At 43.0% G+C, this 19,840-nt stretch overlaps 1 protein-coding gene across 2 annotated transcripts in view; it reads left to right on the plus strand.

Moving 5' to 3' along the window:
* Positions 1-19,566, plus strand: part of LOC112267141 (CD166 antigen homolog A) — a 61,324-nt gene extending 41,758 nt beyond the window's left edge. The window contains exons 3-16 of one of the 2 annotated variants that reach the window (XM_024445266.2): positions 3,996-4,197; positions 4,372-4,436; positions 4,880-4,967; positions 5,242-5,400; positions 7,753-7,877; positions 8,136-8,268; positions 8,820-8,932; positions 9,232-9,358; positions 9,639-9,760; positions 11,192-11,324; positions 11,934-11,963; positions 17,732-17,843; positions 17,953-18,102; positions 18,211-19,566. In XM_024445266.2, coding sequence (XP_024301034.1) covers positions 3,996-4,197; positions 4,372-4,436; positions 4,880-4,967; positions 5,242-5,400; positions 7,753-7,877; positions 8,136-8,268; positions 8,820-8,932; positions 9,232-9,358; positions 9,639-9,760; positions 11,192-11,324; positions 11,934-11,963; positions 17,732-17,843; positions 17,953-18,067 — 1,524 coding nt within the window. In that variant the 3' untranslated portion in view covers positions 18,068-18,102; positions 18,211-19,566. The remainder of the gene's footprint in view (positions 1-3,995; positions 4,198-4,371; positions 4,437-4,879; positions 4,968-5,241; positions 5,401-7,752; positions 7,878-8,135; positions 8,269-8,819; positions 8,933-9,231; positions 9,359-9,638; positions 9,761-11,191; positions 11,325-11,933; positions 11,964-17,731; positions 17,844-17,952; positions 18,103-18,210) is intronic. The other variant, XM_024445267.2, reaches the window with a different exon arrangement.
* The last annotated feature ends 274 nt before the right edge of the window (positions 19,567-19,840 follow it).

A 19,840-nucleotide genomic window follows, 5' to 3' on the forward strand; every position in this document is an offset into this window, starting at 1 on the left:
CGACTCCATTTTGTTGCTCCCAGCCTATAGACAGAGACTAAAACAGGAAGCTCCCGCGCTCAGGTCTGTTCAACGCTGGTCCGACCAATCTGATTCCCGCTTCAAGATTGCTTCGATCACGTGGATTGGGATATGTTCCGCATTGTGTCATACAACATAATTGATGAATACGCTGATTCTGTGAGCGAGTTTATTAGTAAGTGCATCGGCGATGTTGTACCCACAGCAACTATTTAAACATTCCCAAATCAGAAACCGTGGTGGCAGCATTCGCGCGAATCACTGCTTTTAACCAGGGCAAGGTGACCGGAAACATGACCGAATACAAATAGTGTAGCTATTCCCTCCGCAAGGCAATCAAACAAGCTAAGCGTCAGTATAGAGACAAAGTAGAGTCACAATTCAACGGCTCAGACACAAGAGGTATGTGGCAGGGTCTACAGTCAAAAAGAAAACCAGCACCGTCGCGGACCAGGATGTCTTGCTCCCAGACTGACTAAACAACTTCTTTGCTCGCTTTGAAGACAATACAGTGCCACTGAAATGGCCCGCTACCAAAACCTGCGGGCTCTCCTTCACTGTAGCCAACATGAGTAAAACATTTAAATGTGTTAACCCTTGCAAGGCTGCAGGCCCAGCATGCGCAGACCAGCTGGCTGGTGTGTTTACGGACATATTCAATCAATCCTTATCCCAGTCTGTTGTTCCCACATGCTTCAAGAGGGCCACCATTGTTCCTGTTCCCAAGAAAGCTAAGGTAACTGAGCTAAATGACTACCGCCCCGTAGCACTCACTTCTGTCATCATGAAGTGCTTTGAGAGACTAGTCAAGGACCATATCACCTCCACCCTACCTGACACCCTAGACCCACTCCAATTTTCTTACCGCCCCAATAGGTCCACAGATGACGCAATCGCAACCACACTGCACACTGCCCTAACCCATCTGACAAGAGGAATACCTATGTGAGAATGCTGTTCATTGACTACAGCTCAGCATTTAACACCATAGTACCCTCCAAACTCGTCATCAATGTCGAGACCCTGGGTCTCGACCACGCCCTGTGCAACTGGGTCCTGGACTTCCTGACGTGCCGCCCCCCAGGTGGTGAGGGTTGGTAACAACATCTCCACCACGCTGATCCTCAACACTGGGGCCCCACAAGGGTGCGTTCTGAGCCCTCTTCTGTACTTCATGTTCACCCACGACTGCGTGGCCATGCATACCTCCAACTCAATCATCAAGTTTGCAGACGACACTACAGTGGTAGGCTTGATTACCAACAACGATGAGACGGCTTACAGGGAGGAGGTGAGGGCCCTCGGAGTGTGGGGTCAGGAAAATAACCTCACACTCAACATCAACAAAACAAAAGGGAGGTTTGGTGACTTCAGGAAACAGCAGAGGGAGCACCCCCCTATCCACATCGATGTGATAGTAGTGGAGAGAGTAGTACGTTTTAAGTTCCTCGGCGTACACATCACGGACAAACTGAATTGGTCCACCCACACAGACAGCGTGGTGAAGAAGGCGCAGCAGCGCCTCTTCAACCTCAGGAGGCTGAAGAAATTCGGCTTGTCACCAAAAACACTCAAAAACTTTTACAGATGCACAATGGAGAGCATCCTGTCGGGCTGTATCACCGCCTGGTTACAGCAACTGCTCCGCCCACAACGCTCTCCAGAGGGTAGTGAGGACTGCACAACGCATCACCGGGGGCAAACTACCTGCCCTCCAGGACACCTACACCACCCGATGTCACAGGAAGGCCATAAAGATCATCAAGGACAACAACCACCCAAGCCACTGCCTGTTCACCCCGCTATCATCCAGAAGCCGAGGTCAGTACAGGTGCATCAAAGCAGGGACCGAGAGACTGAAAAACAGCTTCTATCTCAAGGCCATCAGACTGTTAAACAGCCATCACTAACATTGAGTGGCTGCTGCCAACATACTGACTCAACTCCAACCACTTTAATATTGGAAAAATTGATGTAAAAAAAATTATCACTAGCCACTTTAAACAATGCCACTTAATACAATGTTTACATACCCTACATTACTCATGTCATATGTATATACTGTACTCTATACCATCTACTGCATCTTGCCATCTTTATGTAATACATGTATCACTAGCCACTTTAAACAATGCCACTTTTATATGTTTACATACCCTACATTACTCATCTCATATGTATATACTGTACTTGATACCATCTACTGCATCTTGCCTATGCCGTTCTGTACCATCATTCATATGTCTTTATGTACATATTATTCATCCCTTTACACTTGTGTGTATAAGGTAGTTGTTGTGAAATTGTTAGGTTAGATTACTCGTTCGTTATTACTGCATTGTCGGAACTAGAAGCACAAGCATTTTGCTACACTCGCATTAACATCTGCTAACCATGTGTATGTGACAAATAAAATTTGATTTGATTTGAGGGCAGGTAGTTTTCCCCTGGTAATGTATTGGGCAGACCGCACCACCCTCTGGAGAGCCTTGTGGTTGCGGGCGGTGCAGTTGCCATACCAGGTGGTGATACAGCCCGACAGGATGCTTTCAATTGTGCATCTGCAAAAGTTTGTGAGAGTTTTAGTTGACAAGCCAAATTTCTTTAGCCTCCTGAGGTTGAAGAGGCTCTGTTTCACCTTCTTCACCACACTGTCTGTGTGGGTGGTCCATTTCAGTTTGTCAGTGATGTGTTCGCCAAGGAAGCGTTCCACCTTTTCCACTGCGGTCCCGTCGATGTAGATAGGGGTGTGCACCCTCTGCTTTTTTCTCAAGTCCACGATCATCTCCTAATCAGCAGGTGAGATTAGGAGGCTGCAGATTGGACAGAACAAAGCAGCAAGAATTGGTGGAGATATGATTCTTCTGTTGTAGTCATGCACAATGCTCTTGGGTGGTCATCAATCAATAAAAAAACATGCTTATTTTATTTCACAATGTACACCATTTAAAACGGCCAAACTCCATTCACAAAAGTATTCAGTTAGTAAGAGACAGACATTCAGTCAATACTAAGAATAGATTGTCCACCGTCTATGTGTTATCCAGACAGGAAAGAGAAAAGGGCTAATTAACATTTAGATTCAGAGCAATAAAGAAATTAAATAATTTATCTGAGCAAACCAGAAACCTTTCAATAGATAAATTCAAACAATACTTTAGAACTATTTAAATACAATAAATTGGAAGGTTGTGCATGGCTATGGTAGATGAAGGAACAAATCTATCTTTTCAGACAATTAGAGTATTTATCTGGTCAATATGTCAGTGTTTTATGTCTGTTGTTTGTAACAGTGTGTTATAAGTGAAAATGTGTTTGTATTATAAACTGTATTTTAATGTTTAAGGACTCTTGGAAGATTAGTCCAATTGAAGACTAAAAGATCCTAATCAAACCAAATCAAAATCACCCTTTGAATGGCACACACACAATCAATGTCTCACTTGTATCAAGGCTTAAAAATCCTTCTTTAAACCTATTTCCTCCCTTTTAACGACACTTGTTGAAGTGGATTTTACAAGTGACATCAATAAGGGATCATAGCTTTCACCTGAATTCACCTAGTCAGTCTATGTCATGGAAAGAGCAGGTGTTCCTGCCTAAAGTCCCTGGGCTAATGTTGGAGAGACTGATAGAGACTGAGACAAACACATATCTGAACCCCACCCTGTCTGGACACACGTATACACCTTTAAGTGTATTTCCACTGTGAAGACCACAAGGAGATTTCATATTTTGTATACTATATGTATACATGTCCTCTTTACACCTTCAAGCTTCCACAGCAGCAACAGTGTAAAAATAATGGTTGATATTCTAAAATAGCTATTAATAAGTCACAAACTAAGTCTATTTAGCTCCTGCACCATTAGTGGTTGCATGTTTTGTTCAATGGTTTTTATACCAAGACAGTCTTAAAGTAGTGCAGCTCCATTAGCTAAGTTTTTATAACCCAAACTGTTTTATATTTACAGGACGATGGAGACCTGCTGACCCAGCTTAAAGACCAGGACGCCTCTGTCATAGCCACTGACAAGTACAAGGACCGTGTCAGCATGGCCGAAAACTCCAGCCTGCTAATTGCTGCAGCAACACTGAAGGACGAGAAGACTTTTACTTGCATGGTGGTGGCTGGGGCTGACATCTCAGAATACCCAGTCAAACTCCTTATCCACAGTGGGTACATAAGGGCAATAGTGCAGCCATACTAATGCATGCTATGGAATGGGTCTTTGAGGTACAATTCAATGCTGTGCTGTGCTGTGTGATATTATTATGGTTAGCCCTGGTAATAGTGAGTGCTCTCTGAGATGCGTACAGCTAGTTAATGTTATGAACTGTGTTCTACAGAGGCTCCAACCGGAGTGGAGATCACAGCCCTAGCCACGGAGCTGGAGATTGGCAAACCAACCCAGGTAGGTTCATCATGTGCTTTGCTTATGCCTACATTATGTTAAGCAGGAAATCAAGGGAAATCCTTCATTGCAGATGAAGTATCTTGAGGCAAACTAAGGAAGGATGGTGCTGCTGGAATGATGAGAGATTTAAAGTGATCTTGATGAATTAGTAAACAGCAGAATATCCCTCCTCCAATTAAAACAACCATGGGATCTAAGAGGGGGTTTAAAATGCTTTGGGCATTTCATGCTACATGAGGGGAGTTCACAAATGCAGTAAAGCCAACACAGATGAGAGCTAGTTTGCACAGATATTTGATCAATTTAGCAACAAAAGTATTGGAATTTTACTGGGCTACTTTCATAACATAAGGATTTTCCAACCTTTTGTGTGCCCTTGTGGATTGTTCTAAAAGAGGAATTTGCAGTTTTTTATTTTCTTTGTTTTATCATCTTCACAGCTAGGGCAATGTAGCACCTCTGATGCCAACCCAGCTGCCAGCATCACATGGTTCAAGAACAAGAAACCTCTGGTGGCTGATGGGAAAGGTACGTTATTGAAATTCTGATGGATTATTTACAAGTGGTAAATAATGAAGATTGCACATTCACACATTTCACTTGTTCTGTGTGAGATTCCACAAGAACCAAGCAGTGAAATATCACCTCTCGAGCTACAGATTTTCTTCAATACTCATAAATGTGTCTGTTTCTACAGAATCTAAAATGTCAGTGACTTGGTGATCATATTATTATTTATCTCTGTGTCTGTAGGCTACTCTGTGACCATACCATTTCTAATCAGTATTGTTGTGATTTATAGGCATTATAATCAGTTCCAAAGTAAAGGTGGACGAAGTCACTGGCCTCACCACCACCTCCTCCATTCTGCAGTACACAGCTGAGAAGGGAGACACAGCAGCTCTGTTCACCTGCGGGGCTTTGAATACCTTGTCCTCTCCAGTCTCCTTCACTGTCACCTGTAAGTAACCAGAGAGCCACCAAACTACTCCAACTACCCAAACTAGCCCAACTGCCCCAAAGACCTAAACTGACCAAACCAACCTCAAACTGCCTCAACTACCCTTACTACCTAAACTACCCAAGCTACCCCAACTACCGTAACTCCCTCAACTATCCGACACAACTTCCCTAACCGCTGGTTGTCCTAGGAAGGCTATTGATCTGCTATCAGCCTCAGCGGTCAGCAGTTAGTGTCTCGACAAACAGATTGATGGCTATTTTATTTTCAAGTTATAGTTGGAAAGTTTGTGCCTCTATGGCTTTTTTCTTGCAGCCCAGACAGACAACAACAATGACACCATAATGGCACTAATTTAAAAAGGAGGTGAGCATGAGTCTGTTGTGGGAGTGTTTTGGAGCATAGCGTTCAAGGAATAGCATAGTCAATGTTATTTGCTCTAGATGGCTCTTTAAATAGGACAGGGCTCAGATGCTGTTTGAATCCTGTTTTTAAAGAAATGTGGGCAATTTGGCTCGTCTGGAGCAGTACCATTGACGTTTGAAAGGAGCTTTTTGTCTAGAGCCTTGGGGTGTGACTGCCATTCGAACAGCTCCACCGCTGCATTCAAAAGCAGCCATCGCCACAGAACAAACTCAGAAATGGAGTGTACAGCTCTGAGGACTTCACTAGCTTGGCTAGTCTGCTCCCTGTGATGGTCTCAGAAGCCCTGTCTGTCCAGGGTCACTGTCAATCACCACATTCTTATCGGCAGACTCAACTGCCTTGGTTTCTCAAATGACTGCCTCTACTGCTTCACCAACTACTTCTCAGACAGAGTTCAGTGTGTCAAATCGGAGGGCCTGTTGTCCAGACCTCTGGCAGTCTCTATGGGGGTGCCACAGGGTTCAATCCTCGGGCTGACTCTTCTCTGTCTACATCAATGATGTCGCACTTGCTGCTGATGATTCTCTGATTCACCTCTACGCAGACAACACCATTCTGTATACTTCTGGCCCTTCTTTGGACACTGTTTTAACCAACCTCCAGGCAAGCTTCAATGTAATACAACTCTCCTTCCGTGGCCTCCAACTGCTCTTAAATGCAAGGAAATCTAAATGTATGCTCTTCACCCGATCGCTGCCCACACCTGCCGCCCGTCCAGCATCACTACTCTGGACGGTTCTGACTTAGAATATGTGGACAACTACAAATACCTAGGTGTCTGGTTAGACTGTAAACTCTCCTTCCAGACTCACATTAAGCATCTCCAATCCAAAATTAAATTAAATCTATAATCAGCTTCCTTTCGCAACAAAGCATCCTTCACTCATGTTGCCAAACATACCCTCGTAAAACGGACTATCCTACCGATCCTTGACTTCGGTGATGTAATTTACAAAATAGCCTCCAACACTCTGCTCAGCAAATTGGATGCAGTATATCACAGTGCCATCCGTTTTGTCACCAAAGCCCCATATACTACCCACCACTGTGACCTGTATGCTCTCGTTGGCTTTGGCTGGCCCTCGCTTCATATTCATCGCCAAACCCACTGGCTCCAGGTCATCTATAAGTCTTTGCTAGGTAAAGCTCTGCCTTATCTCAGCCCACTGGTCACCATAACAGCACCCACCCGTAGCACGCGCTCCAGCAGGTATACTTCACTGGTCACCCCCAAAGCCAACACCTCATTTGGCCGCCTTTCCTTCCAATTCTCTGCTGCCAATGACTGGAACAAATTGCAAAAATCACTGAAGCTGGAGACTCATATCTCCCTCACTAGCTTTAAGCACCCGCTGTCAGAGCAGCTCACAGATTTCTGCACCTGTACATAGCTCATCTGTAAATAGCCCATCCAACTACCCCATCCCTATACGGTTATTTTTTTATTTTATTTTGCTCCTTTGCACCACAGTATCTCTACTTGCACACTCATCTTCTGCACATCTATCACTCCCGTGTTTAATTGCTATATTGTAATTATTTCACCACTATGGCCTATTTATTGCCTTACCTCCCTTATCCTACCTCATTTGCACACACTGTATATAGACTTTTTCTATTGTGTTATTGACTGTATGTTTGTTTATTCCATGTGTAACTCTGTGTTGTTGTTTGTGTCGCACTGCTTTGCTTTATCTTGGCCAGGTCGCAGTTGTTCTCTCAACTAGCCTACCTGGTTAAATAAAGGTGAAATAAAAAAATAAAACTGTGTGCCGGGTCTCAGCCTGACTGTGTCCTCCTCCTCTCTGACCACTTTTCTCTCTCTCTCTCTCTCTCTCGCTCTTTCCCTCTCTGCTGTTCACTCTCTGCTGTTCTCTTGCTCCTGTTTTCTCTCTCTTGTTCTATCTCTCTGTCCTCTCCCAACAGACCCCACAGAGAGGATCAGTCTGCATGTCATTTCGAAAGGGCCCCTAATGGAAGGAGCCAATGTGACTCTGAAGTGCAAGGCCGACGGGAACCCACCTCCCACCAGCTTCAACTTCCACATTCTGGCAAGCTCTCAGTGATATGACTCCATTACCCTCCCACACAACCAGAAACCCCACCTGGCATACTGTATGCCCTTAGTTCCTACTCTGATCCCATTAATTACTTGCCTTCTACTCCTATTGTCCTCTTTAACCCAGTCGAACACTACACCTTGTCAAACTCTACACATCCTACACCATCCACCCTGTCTTTAAAGCGCTACATTAACCTAGACTCAAGCCCATCTGAGAGTTTCAAAATGCATTCTTATGTTCCTAAAGGGAAAGGTGGTGAAGGTGGAGAACTCTGACTCCTACACTGTGACTGATGTCACACGTGAAAGCACAGGGGAATACAAGTGTTCTATAATTGACAATGCCAAGATGGAAGATTCCAAGAACATTACCATCAATTGTAAGTCACTCTTTATCTACAGATATCTTGATCAATGGTTTAAGTTATTGATTATGCGTTCTTCAATTAAGTTAGGTATTATCTTCAACTGAGATACTGCCAGCAATTTCTTTAACGATGCTAGGCCAGCAATGAATTCATGGGAAATACCAGCCATAATGATAGCCCACATCCTCCTGCTATAGATTGCAATACTCATCATCTAATTCATAATTAATTTTATGTCCGGCTGTATAACCTCATTAGGGTTCGTTTTCTCAAAGGGGAACATTGTCAGAGTATATTTCCGTTTGCAACCTCATCCCTCAGCAGGAAAGGACATACGGTTTGTTATAGAGAATAGAAGCCGAGCATCTCCTCTCACGCTGTGAGGTGAAAATGCTTGGAGAGCTCAGGTCCTTTAATGCTTTAAATAAGCTGGATCAATGAGGAGGTGCTGGGGCTTCTGTAGGGAGCTGATATGGTTTTCAACAGGAGTGCTGTTGCCCCTTCTCCTCCAGACTGTTAAACTGCCTGTTTACAGTGTGTCCTCCTCCCTTTCTCCCTTTCAGACTTGGATATGAGTTTGAGCCCCTCAGGGAAGGTTATGAAGAGCTTTGGCGAAGGCTTGGCTCTGACCCTGCAGACCCATGCATCTGGAGAACTTAAGGTGTCTTGGACTAAGGTAAGACTAAACAGTACCAAAGTTATTATAAGGCCAAGATTTATGTTTTTGGTTGGAAATGGGTGATAAAACCTTCTCAAAGCGATAAGATGACTTCACGTGTTTTTAAAAAAAATGTAGGTGAAGGTAGCCTAGTGGTTAAGAGTGTTGGGCTGATAACCTATGGGCTGATAACCTACAGGTTGATGGTTCAAATCCCTGACCTGACTGTGTGAAAAATATGTTGATGCTCCCTTGAGCAAGGCACTTAACCCTTGTTGCTCTGTCTGGTAATTGTCAGTTTTGTTCATTCATTTCAGGACAATGGCAAGTTGGACAGTCGTCCCACATTTGACAAGTTGACCTACTCTGATTCTGGAAAGTATGAAGTTGTGGTCACCATGGGTCCTCTCATCAAGAAAGCCTCTTTTGAGCTGGTCGTTGAAGGTAAAGATTTTGTGACAGTTACTCAGATATGGCTTTGCTGTTGTTACTGGGCACATTCAACACTGTTTCTCAAAAATCGATTTTTGTACTTGTTCCTAATGATAGAGATTTTTATTCAAAGATCCCGATTTCCCAGTGGATGGCAGTCTCACTTGAGGAAGAGGCTTTCTCCATATTTGTTTGTGTTGTTCATACCTTATCTGGTGTTGTGGCATGGCATGGTGTGATCATTTTCTTGTTTGTTCTGGTGTAGCTGAGGAGGCTGTGCGTCTTCTTGCAGGTGTTCCAGTCATTCGGCGGGTGGCCAAGCGGCGCGGCGAGGACGGCCAGCATAAGGTACTTACCTGCGAGGCTGAGGGCTCCCCCAAACCAACTGTGGCCTGGAGCGTCAACGGTACCTCGGTATGAACAAACACAAACATCTTCACTAAGGCGCCAGGACAGTCCACTGACACACAGGAGGCGCCATTAGACTTCACACCCATTGAGACATTCATTATACAGACCACACATACTGTATTTATCCATCAGTTACTGTAAAATGCACAACACCCTTATCTATCTTGGAATTGCAGCAAAGACTCACAAAATCATTAGTCTATCTGGAATTCTCTCAAAGCAACACTTTGTGCCATGCACCCATTTTTGTGTGGCGTGTCACCACATGAACGGAACGGAACACACAAATCCTCGCCATCTTTCCGGATGTGTTACTGCCAATATGAAAGCATCTCCTGACCTTATAAAAAGAGTCAATTTAAGCTTCCTTTTATTGTAATCTGTCAGGAAGCCAGGGAACTCTAAATCTGGGAGGTTTACAGTCAATGAACCTTTGGATGTCTTTGTAGTGAATCAGTGCTTGTGGGTTTTTACTCTCCACACTCTATTTCAGACAAACAGAAACTTCCCCCATAATATTTTTCACTATGTTACTATTTGTGATTTCCTAAGTAACTTGTCTTCTTGAAACTTTTCTGACTGACACTTTCCAAATGGATGGGCTCAGTGTTTTTGTATATAGGTTTCCTTCTCTCAGATGCACACCACGTTTATTATGCATTAGCCTGTCATGAAGACAAAGGCTTTTTGTTCTTGGCGTACCTGTGTGTGCACTGATAGCACAGCTACACAATGAGCCAGCATGAGATGATGTGCACCTGTCAGTGTGTGTGTGTGTGTGTGCGTGTGCGTGTGCGTGTGTGTATTTTTTGTGTGGCTGTGGGTCCATGACCACGCACACACACATTGGGTCTGCATGACTAATCCAATCCAAGGCAGCACTGACCTCTTTCAATGACTATTCTAAGGCTGAGTCACTCACACACAGTAATTTAGTCACAGCCCACATTGCTGCGCATCTGGGGACAAACACACCAGTGCATTCAAAGTTTAGTCTTTCGTCTCTTATTGTGTGATAAAGAGTTCTTTAAAACAGTAAATAGGATAAGAGATCAAATGTAAGCTTAGTGCAGGCTCTTTTCATAGCAGACGCACACTGTTCGCCTGTGTGTCTGGGGGTTTCTCTAGTCACCTCCCTCTATGCCCTCTATGCCTCCTTATCAGGAGTAGGTTGAGCCTCACAAAAATACAACACCACCTCCTAGTGATAGTACATAAAATGCACATATGTTATTTGATTCTAGCAATGTTCATTATGCCATGGAATAATATAAGATTCCATATATCCCTCGCAATAGATTTATATGATATGCATCTTTGTGCTATTACTGAAGAAGAAGCAGCTATGTTCTGCCATCGTTAAATCTCTATCAGATACACAAGATACAAGATAAGCCATTGTACACTAACTAACTGCGTCTATTTGATTTTCAGGCTGATGAGAGTCCCTATGTCAATGGAAAGATCACACACAAGCTGACCATTGTGCCTACAGTCAACCTGACCGTTGTCTGCACTGTGTCCAATGAGCTTGGCCAGGACACCAGGACTATTAACGTGTCGACCTGTAAGTACAGTGTGGTGGTATGGCCTACAATGCACTGCCCTATCCCCTTCCTTCCTCTCTAAAGGGTAACTCACTAATTCTTGCGTGGGTCTGGTCTATGACCCTCTTCCGACGCTAACAAACTCACCCACTGTCTGTATGCATGATGATTAGTCAAATAATATGGAACTGTTTTATGGAGGGAACCTTGGCCATGGGGGCCTAGTTCTTGTCTCTAGCCAACCTAACATGCTAGTATGCATACTGGGCATACTATGCATGCTCCTTGGCAATAATAATCTCCCTTTGGTTTCTGCAGTATCTGAATAGATAAATCAGTATAGACAGCCATATCTCACTCATCTCTGTGTGTTTTGAAAGGAATTTGTCCCTTTTTAATTAGACTCTGTCACTTTTGGTCTGTTTGTCGGGATGCTGGACTCTATCCTTTCCCCTCTCTGCGTCACGTTCTCAGTTTGCATGCGACCGGAAAATCTACACAACTCACAGCGTTACACTCAAGCTAGAGTCTAACATAGCCAATAAAGCACTGTCTGACCAATGACATTATACAGTATACTTAATTGATTTCTGGGTTGGACGTTAATATCCCTTTATATCTGATTTCAGTATTTGAGGAGGTGAGAATGGATAAACAAGGTAAGTTGTGATGGTCTTCTTTATCATTTCCTGTAGCAAGAGGGAGGAGAGGAGGGATTCTGTATAAAATATATAGGATCCCAGAGAAAGTGGAATCTGCTATTGTGTATTATACCCTTCAGAGCGCAATATCAGATTAACAGCATCCAGGAATGTCCCACTGCTGAAAATCTGTTCAACAACAAGATGTGGTGCTGGGGATGTTGGAAATATTTGTTAAGATAAACATACAAATTCTGAGGATCAGAAGGAGTGGAGCCACCAGCATCCTGACAAAATCTCTCAATGTTATCTATCCTTTCATTTGCCAAAATTGTATTTATTACCCGTTCACAAGGAACAGATCACATTTTCACACATGGCTTAGGGGTAAACTGGGTTTGCATACTGTTCGTATGTAGTCAGTGATACATTTATTTAAATCATAATACAGGAGGTTACAAATTGTTACAAAACCATCTAATTTTGTGTCATGTTTGTGTATACCTTATTCATTCATCCATATGTATTAATTCACATTTAGTTTTTTTTTTTTTACCCCTTTTTCACCCCAATTTCATGGTATCCAAATGGTAGTTACAGTCTTGTCCCATCGCTGCAACTCCCATACAGACTCAGGGGAGGTGAAGTTTGAGAGCCGTGCGTACTCCGAAACCAAACCGCACTGCTTCTTGTCATAATGCCCACTTAACCCGGAAGTCAGCCGCACCAATGTGTCGGAGAAAAACACCATACACCTGGTGACCGTGTCAGCATGCACTGCACCTGGTCCTCCACAGGAGTCACTAGTGCGTAATGGGACAAGAACATCCCTGCTGGCCAAACCCTCCCCTAACCTGGACGACGCTGGAAAAATTGTGCGCCGCCCCATGGGTCTCCCAGTTGCGGCTGGCTGTGACAGAGCCTGGACTCGAATCAGGATCTCTAGTGGCACAGCTAGCACTGTGCCTTAGACCACTGCACCACTCTGGAGGCCATTTATTGACATTTATACACTGGGCAGTAACTTTTTTTTAACTTAAAAAAAAACATGTTTTACCCTCTTTTCTCCCCAATTTTGTGGTATCCAATTGTTAGTAATTACTATCTTGTCTCATCGCTACAAGGTCAAAAGCCATGCTTTCTCCCAAAACACAACCCAAACTGCTTCTTAACACAGCGCGCTTCCAACTCGGAAACCAGCCGCACCAATGTGTCAGAGGAAACACTGTGCACCTGGCTACCTTGGTTAGTGCGCACTGCGCCCGGCCCGCCACAGGAGTCGCTGGTGCATGATGAGACAAGGATATCCCTACCGGCCAAACCCTCCCTAACCCAGACGACGCTAGGCCAATTGTGCGTCACCCCACAGACCTCCCGGTCACGGCCGGCTGCGACAGAGCCTGGGCGCAAACCCAGAGTCTCTGGTGGCACACCTAGCACTGCGATGCAGTGCCCGAGACCACTGCGCCACCCGGGAGGCCCGGGCAGTAACTTTTAACAGTTACATGTAATCTGATTACAGAAAAAACAAACTATAATTGTAATCATATTACAGATACTTTGGAAAACCTATATGGTCCTGTGTGGCTCAGTTGGTAGAGCATGGCACTTGTGTTTACAAGGGTTATTGGTTCAATTCCCATGCGGGCCCTATATGAACAAATATGAACATCTATGTACTGACTATTGTACATCACTCTGGATAACAGTGTTTGTCAAAAATGTAGATGATTACATTTAGAAAGGACATTTTTGAAAACATACATTATGGCACCTTTCTATTTTCTTAATGACATTTCATTCAGACTTGAAAAAAGGCACGTTTAACTCCATTGGTCCTAGGACTCCCACAGTGAAAAAGATGAAATTCACTGCTTTCATTAACCTGCTTGCACTGCTCTCATATTTATCCCCACATTGAAGTGTTTTACCATTTTCTTTTCAGGACAACCATGGCTACAGGTAGAACACAAAACAATGGCTTGTGAGCGTCATAGAGCAAAACGTGTTAGTGAGAGTCTCAGCCAGTGGAGGCTGCTGAGTGGGAGGACAGCTCATAATAAGGACTGGATCGGAGCTAATGGAACGGCATCAAGCACATGTAAACCATGTGCTTGATGTATTTGATACCATTCCACCCATTCCGCTCCAGCCATTACCACAAGCCTGTCCTCCCCAATGAAGGGGCCACCATTCTCCTGTGGTCTGTATAGATGGGTCATAATAGTTTGTAGCTCAAACCATTCTGACTTTACAGATGTTTTTGTGAGAAGAACCACTTTTGGGATCCGCCCCTGTCTCACAAACACCACTCTAGCACAGCCCCTGTTAATTACACACACTAATGGACAGTATCAGCAGATGCAAAAGAAATAGAAGAATCTAATGCAGCAGTAGTCTGGAGCTCAAACACACAATGTTTAAAAGGGGTTAGAAGTCCAAAATGCACCAGTGTGACCATGGGACTCAAGTTAAGTTTGTTCCACCTGAGCATTTTACTTGCCATTACTGTGAGATGTTGTTGTTGTTTATCAACCTTAGTTGAATGCATTGACTGTAAATCGCTGTGGATATCAGAAGTCTGCTGGCACAATCAAATCAAATTGTATTGGTCACATACACATGGTTAGCAGATGTTAATGCGAGTGTTGTGAAATGCTTGTGCTTCTACAGTTGTGGCCAAAACTTTTGAGAATGACACAAATATTAATTTTCACAAAGTCTGCTGCCTCAGTTTGTATGATGGCAATTTGCATATACTCCAGAATGGTATGAAGAGTGATCAGATGAATTGCAATTAATTGCAAAGTCCCTCTTTGCCATGCAAATGAACTGAATCCCCCAAAAACATTTCCACTGCATTTCAGCCCTGCCACAAAAGGACCAGCTGACATCATGTCAGTGATTCTCTCGTTAACACAAGTGTGAGTGTTGATGAGGACAAGGCTGGAGATCACTCTGTCATGCTGATTGAGTTCGAATAACAGACTGGAAGCTTCAAAAGGAGGATGGTGCATGGAATCATTGTTCTTCCTCTGTCAACCTTTGTTACCCGCAAGGAAACACATGCCATCATCATTGCTTTGCACAAAAAGAGCTTCACAGGCAAGGATTTTGCCTCCGGTAAGATGGCACCTAAATCAACCATTTATCAGATAATCAAGAACTTCAAGGGGAGCAGTTCAATTGTTGTGAAGAAGGCTTCAGGGCCCCCAAGAAAGTCCAGCAAGCGCCAGGACCGTCTCCTAAAGTTGATTCAGCTGTGTGATCGGGGCACCACCAGTACAGAGCTTGCTCAGGAATGACAGCAGGCAGGTGTGAGTGCATCTGCACACACAGTGAGGCAAAGACTTTTGGAGGATGGCCTGGTGTCAAGAAGGGCAGCAAAGAAGCCACTTCTCTCCAGGAAAAACATCAGGGACAGACTGATATTCTGCAAAAGGTACAGGGATTGGACTGCTGAGGACTGGGGTAAAGTCATTTTCTCTGATGAATCCCCTATCCGATAGTTTGGGGCATCCGGAAAAAAGCTTGTCTGAACAAGACAAGGTGAGCGCTACCATCAGTCCTGTGTCATGCCAACAGTAAAGCATCCTGAGACCATTCATGTGTGAGGTTGCTTCTCAGCCATGGGAGTGGGCTCACTCACAATTTTGCCTAAGAACACAGCCATGAATAAAGAATGGTACCAACACTTCTTCCAAGAGCAACTTCTCCCAACCATCCAGGAACAGTTTGGTGACGAACAATGCCTTTTCCAGCATGATGGGGCACCTTGGCATAAGGCAAAAGTGATAACTATGTGGCTCGGGGAACAAAACACTGATATTGTGGGTCCATGGCCAGGAAACTCCCCAGACCTTAATCCCATTGAGAACTTGTGGTCAATCCTCAAGAGGCGGGTGGACAAACAAAATCCACAAACTCCAAGCATTGATTATGCAAGAATGGGCTGCCATCAGTCAGGATGTGGCCCAGAAGTTAATTGACAGCATGCCAGTGCGGATTGCAGAGGTCTTGAAAAAGAAGGGTCAACACTGAAAATATTGACTCTTTGCATCAACTTCCTGTAATTGTCAATAAAAGCCTTATGAAATGCTTGTAACATCTGACAAAAATATCTAAAGACACTGAATCAGCAAACATTGTGGACATTAATATTTGTGTCATTCTCAAAACTTTTGGCCACGACTGTACATATAAATATATGGATGACAGATGGCCAAGTGGCATAGGCAAGGTGCAATAGATGGTATAAAATACAGTATATACTGTACATATGATAAGAGTAATGTAAGATGTGTAAACATTATTAAAGTGGCATTGTTTAAAGTGACTAGTGATCTATTTATTAAATTGGCCAGTGATTGGGTCTCAGTGTAGGCAGTAGCCACTCTTGAGTTAGTGATTGCTGTTTAGCAGTATGATGACCTTGAGATAGAAGCTGTTTTTCAGTAATTCGGTCCCAGCTTTGATGCACCTGTACAGACCTCGCCTTCTGGATGATAGTGGTGTGAACAGGCAGTGACTTGGGTGGTTGTTGTCCTTGATCTTTTTGGCCTTCCTTTGACATTGGGTGCTGTAGGTGTCACGGAAGGCAGGTAGTTTGCCCCCGGTGATGCGTTGTGCAGACCGCACCACCCTCTGGAGAGCCTTGTGGTTGAAGGTGGTGCAGTTGCCGTACCAGGCTGTGATACAAGCCCAACAGGATGCTCTCGATTGTGCATCTGTAAAAGTTTGTCAGAGTTTTGGGTGACAAGCCAAATTACTTCAGCCTCCTACGGTCTGTGTGGGTGGACCATTTCAGTTTGTCTGTGATATGTACACCAAGGAACTTAACTTTACACCTTCTCCGCTGCTGTCCCTTCCATGTAGATAGGGTGCTCCCTCTGCTGTTTCCTGAAGACCATGATCATCTCCTTTGTTTTGTTGACGTTGAATGAGAGGTTGTTTTCCTGACACCACACTCCCGAGTGCCCTCACCTCCTACCTGTAGACTGTCTTGTCGTTGTTGGTAATCAAGCCCACTACTGTTGTGTCGTCTGCAAACTTGATAATTGAGTTGGAGGCGTGCATGGCCTACAGAGTCGTTGGGTGAACAGGGAGTACAGGAGGGGGCTGAGCACACACCCTTGTGGGACCCCAGTGTTGAGGGTCAGCGAAGTGGAGATGTTGTTTCCTACCTTCACCACCTGGGGTGGCCGGTCAGAATGTCCAGGACCCAATTGCACAGGGTGGGGTTGAGACCCAGGGCCTCCAGCTTTATGATGAGCTTGGAGGGTACTATAGTGTTGAATGCTGAGCTGTAGTCAATGAACAGCATTCTTACATAGGTATTGTGATAAGAGTGTCTGCTAAATGACCAAATATAAATATTTTGCAAGTGTTCATTTTACATTTACATTTTGGTCATTTATCAGACACTCTTGTCACACCATTGTTCCAGCAGACTTCTGATACCAGTGTAGGGTGAAAGGGGGACACAACATTGTGGACCGCTATTAAAAAAAATGGTATAGAAAGTATTTTATTTATTTTTGGAAAACAATTACATGCCCAGAAAGTATATTGTTACCAAATACATTGGATGAAATAGTTGAAGACCGGTGAAATACAAATGACTAAATACTCAAAAGAAATTGAAATAAAGGATTACATTCAGAAAGTAGCCTACCCAACCCTGTTTATGCATACATGTACGGAAATGTATTTTTTGCAGTCTCTTCATTTGCAGAATGTTCTCTCTCCTAGTTTCTGATTTCTCCTCTCTCTTTGTGCTTTTACAGACTCATCCGATGAGGGTGACACGACAAAGTTGGTGGTAGGAGTTATTGTTGGTCTTCTCCTGGCCACCGTAGTTGTGGGTCTAGCATACTGGCTGTACATGAAGAAATCCAAGTAAGTGCATCAATTCAAAATGCCATTCGTATATAGCATGTTATGGTGAAATATGTATTATCATTGGAGGGCTGTGATTAGTGTTAAACAAACTGATTTGTGTTAAAAGGCAAGGCAGCTGGAAGACTGGTGAGAAGGAGGATGGATCCACTGAGGAGAGCAAGAAACTGGAGGAGAAAATAGAAGAAAAGCTGGAGGAGAACAGCCAGAAAGTTGAGGTGTAAAGAAAATAAATGTTTAAAGAATGAGAGAAAAAAAGGTAAAGAACTTGTTTTGAAAAACACATCTACTACTGTATATTAGAATATTTGCTTATTTTGTTTTAGATTAAAATATGCCGGTAACATCACTTTTTATTTTTCTGCAGTGTGGAAGCAGCAACTAGAAGATTTTGCACACTTCTGTTAAAATTTGAAAGGGGGCATTGAATTGGATGAAGATCATTTGGATTCGGACTTATACACAAAACTTTGTTTCCTCTCAATATTGAATGAAAAAAACGGGCTAAATGAGCGGATATGTGTTGTACATAAGCCTAAATTGTCTACACTCTAGATAAATGCATTAACTTTCCTACTATAATAGTTTTTGTTTCAAGTGTTGGTTAAGAGGGATTTGGTCAAATTGAGAAAAATTACAATTGGAGTGTTTGGCTTGGATTTAATTAACATTATTGCTGGTAGAATTACTACTGGACCAGTTGCCTTTTCTGTAAGGATGTGTACATTGGCCTATACCTCCCTGACTCTCAATGCATCCCGAAGAGCTGAAGGTCTTCACCACAGTTACGTCTCAGTTCCATATCATCAACACAACCAAACACCCATCCACACAACCACAGTCAGTGCATTTTGTCTGTTTTTAATGGCACATACACTGCCATTTTTTGTAGTCTCCATTGGGAAAATAAATTGTAGAAATGTTAATGAAAGGGCTAAGGGTATAGGCTACATAAACAGCTTTGGGTGTTGTAAGGTAATATGAGTTAAGCATTATACCAAGATGCATTGCCTTGGAAGTAGAGGATCTGTTGTACAAATTATTTCATGACATGTTTCATGGTTCCTGTTTATTTCTTTTAAAAAAATACCATCAAAAGTATCAGGAGATTGAGTCATGCTGTTAGGCATCCATTACACTCTTACCATTTGTTTGTGTATCAGTGGGTTGTGTTTAATTTGAATGTAACCACTACATTACAGAATATGTCTTATCTCAGTTGTGTTCATAGTGTTTATTTCTGTGCATTCATGTCATTTTTTTATGTGGAAAGAGACAAGTTGTCCAGCAGTTGGTCAGGGTTATGAGGAGCATTTAATGAACCTGTAAATATATCAGATCTGGATGTAATTGTGATTTGTTTAGGTTATTTTTCGCTATTTATATTGTTCAAGATTACACAATTAGCATCTCTGTTAGTTATATTCAATTATTCTCACAAATTCCACCACTTAGTTTTAAAGGTACTGAACAATTGATGGTACTTTCTTGCAGGTATTTGACAATGATAATTATAATGTAAGCCTTTTGTGGATTTCTATGAGATTTACCACATGATATCTCATACTGTCAGCTGGCTGTTTGTTTCCTACATTGTAGTTAATCTGAAACCATCAAATTGGAAATAAGACCAAAGAGGGTAAATGTTGCCATGCAAGTATTGTAAATACTGGCTTTTGTTTTTGTACTTTTGTTTAAAATAAAGTGTAGCCTACATTTTGAAGAAAGTTGTTAAAGAATGTTTTGTTGGCTCTGTCATTCTTCTCACAATACATCCTAAAAATGATCACCCTTCGGTCATCATTGAGAATAGATACATATATATACACACCAAAATCCCAGAGAATCAATCTATTGATCCCTATCGTTCATAAATCCATATTTTACAATTGGACCACTATTGAGCATTCCTCAACATTAATAGCATGACTCTGATAAATCAATATAGAATCATACAAGACCATGATAATCAGAAATCCAGAACTGCACATAGAAAG

The sequence above is a fragment of the Oncorhynchus tshawytscha genome, linkage group LG14, assembly GCF_018296145.1.
Source record: "Oncorhynchus tshawytscha isolate Ot180627B linkage group LG14, Otsh_v2.0, whole genome shotgun sequence".
Taxonomy (NCBI): Eukaryota; Metazoa; Chordata; class Actinopteri; order Salmoniformes; family Salmonidae; genus Oncorhynchus; species Oncorhynchus tshawytscha.